Source organism: Miscanthus floridulus, chromosome 9, assembly GCF_019320115.1.
Source record: "Miscanthus floridulus cultivar M001 chromosome 9, ASM1932011v1, whole genome shotgun sequence".
Lineage (NCBI taxonomy): Eukaryota > Viridiplantae > Streptophyta > Magnoliopsida > Poales > Poaceae > Miscanthus > Miscanthus floridulus.
In genome coordinates this window covers 4,687,337-4,693,515 of record NC_089588.1, presented here as the reverse complement: position 1 = coordinate 4,693,515, position 6,179 = coordinate 4,687,337, and the positions used below count along the sequence as shown (strand labels likewise).

General features: G+C 39.8%; 1 protein-coding gene across 1 annotated transcript; it reads left to right on the top strand.

The window, feature by feature from the left end:
- The first annotated feature begins 206 nt into the window (after positions 1–206).
- LOC136479109 (uncharacterized) lies at positions 207–982 on the top strand. The gene is made up of 2 exons (XM_066477079.1): positions 207–854; positions 953–982. Exons 1-2 carry the CDS (start codon positions 207–209, stop codon positions 980–982), a joined length of 678 nt encoding a protein of 225 aa, XP_066333176.1.
- The last annotated feature ends 5,197 nt before the right edge of the window (positions 983–6,179 follow it).

Sequence of the window (6,179 nt, the reverse complement as noted above, 5' to 3'; positions counted from 1 at the left end):
ACAATGACCCCAAACCAAGTACTAGGTGATGAGGTCACACAAGACACATATAGTATGGAAAGGGATGGGGTTGCCCAAGAAGATGAAAAGAAGAAGAAGATTGTGGCATTCAGTTTGCATCATTATCCAAGAGCAAGGGCAAAGCAAAGAAAGAAGAATCAAGTGACGATGAGCAAGCTAGTGGTGGTGATGATGAAGATGAAGAAATGGCTCTCTTTGTGAGAAGATTTGGCAAATTCATGAAGAAGAAGGGCTATGGTGTAAGGAGAAGAAAGGACTCATCCAAATATAAAGATCAACCAAGAAGGTGTTACAAGTGGAAGAGCAAAGATCACCTTGTAGCGAAGTGTCCCTACAATAGTGACAATGATGAGAATGAGAAGAAGGAGAAGAAGGACAAAAAGATGACCTTCAAGAAGAAGAAGAAGGGTCACTCTTATTGTGTCACATGGGATAGTGATGCTTCCTCAAGTGATGATGATGATAGTGATGATGAGAGGAAGACCATCAAGAAGAAGGCACTTGCAAGCATTGCTATCAACAAGCCTTCTCTATTTGATACTCCATCAACATGCTTCATGGCTAAGTCCAACAAGGTACAATCCGATGATGAGAGTAGTGATGAGAGTGAGAGTGAGGATGAGGAGGAGCCCTCTAAGGAGGAACTATTTGATATGTTGCAAGAGGCTCACTCTTACACGAACAAGAAGAGAAAGGAATTCAAAGAATTGCGCAAGATGCATCAAGCTCTTGAGCAATCCTATGATGAGCTCAATGCTACTCATGAGATGATAGTGGAAGCCCATGAGAAGCTTGAAAAATCTCACTCTTCTCTTGTTGCTCAAATAGAGAAGGTGCCTATTAAAACATGCCAAATAGGAGTAGCATGTGATATTCTTGATGAATCATTTTTCAAACCTATTGTTGTTGCTTCTACTAACCCCTCATGTAGCTCATCCACTACTACCTCACCTATGAGTGATTGTTTCACTTGTGATGCCTCACTTATGGTTGAGAATGAGATCTTGAAAAAGGAGGTCAATGAACTCACTCATGCTCTAGGCAAGGCCTATGGTGGTGATGCCCGCTTGCTTAAGTGCTTGGGTAGCCAAAGGTTTTCTCTCAACAAAGAGGGATTAGGCTATACCCCCAAGAATGGCAAGGTGGCCTTTGCTACTCACAAGACTAGTTTTATGAAAAGCAATGGTCAATTTTTCAATAGTTGCAAGCAAGTTGGGCATGTAGTGCAATATTGCAAGAACAAGAAATCACATGCTAATGTATCCTCAATTCAATTTGATTCTTGTTATATGCTTACCAAGGGTATTAATGGTGTGCCAGCTAAGTTCATTGGTGCACCAATTGTGGGCTCAAAGAAGAAAGCCATTTGGGTGCCAAAGAGCTTGGTCACTAACCTTGGAGGACCCAAGCAAGTTTGGGTACCTAAAAAGAATTAATTTGCTTTTGTAGGTCAATTACAAAGTTGGAGGAATGCATTGGGTGCTTGATAGTGGGTGCACATGACACATGACCAGTGATGCAAGAATGTTCAATTCAATCAACACAAGTGGCAACAATGAGTTTGATAGTATCACATTTGGTGACATTGGCAAAGGCAAGGTGAAAGGGCTTAGTAAGATTGCTATATCCAATAACATGAGCATATCCAATGTGTTGCTAGTTGAAAGTTTGAACTTCAATTTGCTATCCGTGGTGCTTATTTGGAGTTGATGATGTAGATATCATAAGTGTAGATGGCTCAAACTTGATATTCAAAGGATTTAGATATGAGAATCTATATTTTGTTGATTTCAATGCTAGTGAAACCCAACTCTCAACATGCTTATTCACTAAGTCTAGCATGGGTTGGTTATGGCATAAAAGGCTTGGTCATGTTGGAATGAAACAATTGAATAGATTGATTAAGCTTGATCTAGTAAGAGGCTTGAAAGATGTGGTGTTTAAAAAGGACAAATTGTGTAGCTCTTGTCAAGCCAGTAAACAAGTTGGAAACACTCACCCTAAGAAGAGCATGATGAGCACTAGCAAAGCATTTGAGTTGTTGCACATGGATTTATTTGGACCAACATCATATACTAGTATTGGAGGAAGTAAATATGGCTTTGTGATAGTGGATGACTATACTAGATACACATGGGTATTCTTTCTTGTTGACAAGAGTGATGAGTTTGATGTATTCAAGTCTTTTGTCAAGAGGTGCCAAAATGAGTTTGAAACTAGAATCAAGAAAGTGAGAAGTTACAATGGTAGTGAGTTCAAGAATACTAGAATTGATGAGTTATGTGATGATTATGGAATTAGACATCAATTCTTGGTCAAATACACTCTACAATCAAATGGCCATGTTGAGAGAAAGAATAGAACACTCATTGATATGGCAAGGTCTATGCTTAGTGAGTATAATGCGAGTGGTTCTTTTTGGGCCGAAGCTATCAACATGGCTTGCTATTGTAGCAACTGCCTCTATTGTCACTCTCTATTGGAGAAGACACCATATGAGCTATTGAATGGAAGAAAGCCCAACATTGCATATTTTAGAGTATTTGGTTGCAAATGCTATATTTTGAAGAAAGGCACAAGATTGAGCATATTTGAGAATAAATGTGATGAAGGGTTCTTACTTAGTTACTCCACTACAAGCAAAGCATATAGAGTTTAGAATTTGACACACGGCATAGTTGAAGAGGTACATGATGTTGAGTTTGATGAAACCAAAGGCTCTCAAGATGAAGATGAGAATCTAGATGATGTGAGAGGCACTCAATTGATCAATGTAATGAAGAACATGGATGTTGGTGATATTTGGCCTAGAGAGGTTGTTGATGTTGAAGATGATAAAGATCAAGTGCTCTCCCCTCCAAATGTGCAAGTGAATGCAAATCAAGCTAGGACAAGTAGCTCTCATGATAGTGACAAATCTCAAGTGCAAGATCAACAAGTGGCTAGTTCATCTCAAGTGAATCAATCCAATGACCAACCAAGTGCAAGTGATCAAGTTCAAATACTCCAACCAACACATATTGCAAGAGATCATCCTTTGGATCATATCATTGGATGCATTAGAAGTGGTGTGCAAACAAGATCAAGATTGGCATTATTTTGTGAACATTATTCATTTGTGTCATCATTTGAGCCAACCAAGATAGCATATGCTTTGATGGATGTTGATTGGGTTAATGCTATGCATGAAGAGCTAAACAACTTCACAAGGAACCAAGTTTGGGAATTGGTAGAAAGGCCAAAGAACTACAATGTGAATGGTACCAAGTGGGTGTTTAGAAACAAGCAAGATCAAGATGGGATAGTGATAAGGAACAAAGGAATATTGGTAGCACAAGGTTATACACAAGTTGAAGGTCTTGACTTTGGTAAAACATATGCCCCAGTTGCAAGATTGGAAGCAATTAGGATCTTGTCAGCTTATGCTTGTGCCCACAACATCAAGCTCTATCAAATGGATGTGAATAGTGCATTCTTGAATGGATACATCAATGAGTTGGTATATGTTGAGCAACCACCTGGTTTTGAAGATGATAAGAAGCCCAACCATGTTTACAAGTTGAAGAAAGCATTATATGGTTTGAAGCAAGCACCTAGAGCATGGTATGAGAGGTTGAGGGACTTCCTACTCTCTAAAGGGTTCAAGATGGGAAAGGTTGACACCACTCTCTTCACTAAGAAGATTGGCAAGGACTTGTTTGTGTTGCAAATATATGTTGATGACATTATCTTTGGATCAACCAACCAAGACTTTTGTGAAGAGATTGGAGAGATGATGGCTAAAGAGTTTGAGATGTCCATGATTAGAGAACTTAGTTACTTCCTTGGTCTTCAAATCAAGCAAATGAAGAATGGTACATTTGTAAGTCAAGGCAAGTACATCAAGGACATGATCAAGAAGTTTGGATTGGAAGATGCAAAGGCAATTCACACACCAATGGGGACAAATGGTCATTTGGATCTTGACACTAGTGGCAATATGGTAGATCAAAAGTTGTATCGGTCTATGATTGGAAGCCTACTCTATGTGACCTCATCAAGGCCGGATGTCATGTTTAGTGTATGCATGTGTGCTAGATTTCAAGCCTCACCAAGATAAAGTCATTTGAAGGCAACAAAGAGAATATTGAGGTACTTGAAGCATACACAAAATGTTGGATTGTGGTATCCCAAGGGGTCTAAGAGTTGATTGGATATTCGGACTCCGATTATGCGGGATGCAAAGTGGATAGAAAGAGCACATCGGACACATGTCAATTTTTGGGAAGGACACTTGTGTCTTGGTCATCAAAGAAGCAAAATAGTGCTGCACTTTCAACCACCGAAGCCAAATACATATCCGCCGGTAGTTGTTGTGCTCAATTGTTATGGATGAAGGCAACTTTGGATGATTATGGAATCAAGTATAAACAAGTGCCATTGCTATGTGACAATGAGTGTCGTCAAGCTCACCAACAATCTGGTTCAATACTCAAGAACAAAGCATATTGGCATTCACCATCACTTCATACGAGATCATCAAAACAAGGGTGATATTTCAATAGAGAGTGTGGGCACCGAAGATCAACTTGCTGACATATTCACCAAGCCACTTGATGAGAAGATGTTTTGCAAGATAAGGAATGAATTGAACATACTTGACTTCTCAAATATGTGTTGATGCACCCTCATTATATGACATGCCTCCCGTCTGACAAGGCAAAGGCAAAATTGCTTGGCATGTGCATTCATATGTTGCTAAGAACATGTTTAGTGCATCTAATCATTCTAAGTGATAATTAGGCTCATTCATGAAAATCAAATGATCTTGATGCTTATATGATGCCACTATTGCTTCTATGCTTGATATGATCTAGTGGTAGCATATAACATGTTTATGGGCTTGTGAACCTAGTGTTTAATCTAGAAAATGAGCAAACAAGTGTTTAACTCAACATTGGCAAGATAGCCATTGAAAGATGTGTGAAGAAGCTTGTCATTGGTTCAAACTGAGTAAAATGCCTTATGCAAGTTGGATAGATTGAACCAAATGAACAAATGATCCTCACCTTAATACATCCATCCCCATTGATTTCAAGTTGACTAACTCAACCTATCTAAAATTTGGAGCATACCTTTTGTGGAAATTAATGACGAAGGGGGAGAAGATAATCACAAAGATAAGTTTGGGGGAGAAAATCAAAGATAAAGGGGGAGACATGGTCACAAAGGGAGAGAATTAATAATAGAAGGGGATCCATTAAAATTTTGAGTAGACAAGTAGGGGGAGCAAGCTCACAAACTTGATTGTTGCATTTGAATGTGCATTTATATATGTTTGCTTGCATTGCACAAGTTTTAAATTCAAAATACACGCTTGTGTGGTGTATGCTAGTAATAAAACTTGAATGATGATTTGAATACTCACTACTACAGGAATCAATTTGCGCAGCGTGGCCAAAATGGGCTCCATGGCGGGCACCTCTTTTGCCCGCCACGGTTAACCGGTGGCCGGACAGCAAGGCCGGCCGCCGAGGCGCCTGCTGCAGGAAAAGGGTTTACCGCAGCAGGCCACCTTACTTGCCCGCCATAGGAAATCATTATTTACCATAGCGGGTGGTATGAATCGCCCGCCGCAGTTAATACGATTTACCGCGGCGGGCTCTTTAAACTGACCGCCGCGGTAAATAGTTGATTTACCGAGGCGAGCGCTTTATCTTGCCCGCCGTGGTAAAGCCTGTACAAATACATAGCACCACCCCTTCATCTTCTCCACGGGTCTTCCTCTCTCAAACTCATGGGGGAGGCTTTGCCCTAAAATTTGAGGAAACTTTTGATTTGAGTTGAAGGGCTTGGATTTGAGGGCGGAGGACATCATAAGAGGTTCATAAAGGCTCTCCCTCTCTCCTTCCATCCTCTCTCTCTATTTCCATCACCTAGAGTTCTCTCTAGATCTAGATCTAGATCTAGATCAATTTTAATGGAAAAAATGATGTCATGTATTTCTTTAACTTTAGATTCATCATAGATGCATGCTTCATCTTTCACATCGTCATTTCCTCTCCTTTTCATGATTTTGGACGTAAAAATCATCAATTTCTCCTAATTCTTCTTTATTTAATGTTGATTGTGATGGATAATGTTCGTAGGTATGATGGATAGGTCGGAATGGATGTACC

Bases quoted from the DNA above. Each gene is read 5' to 3' on its own strand.
- LOC136479109 (XM_066477079.1), top strand. From the start codon at position 207: ATGGCTCTCTTTGTGAGAAGATTTGGCAAATTCATGAAGAAGAAGGGC. The intron at 855-952 runs GTGCCTATTAAA...CCCCTCATGTAG, and splicing joins TTGTTGCTCAAATAGAGAAG to CTCATCCACTACTACCTCAC.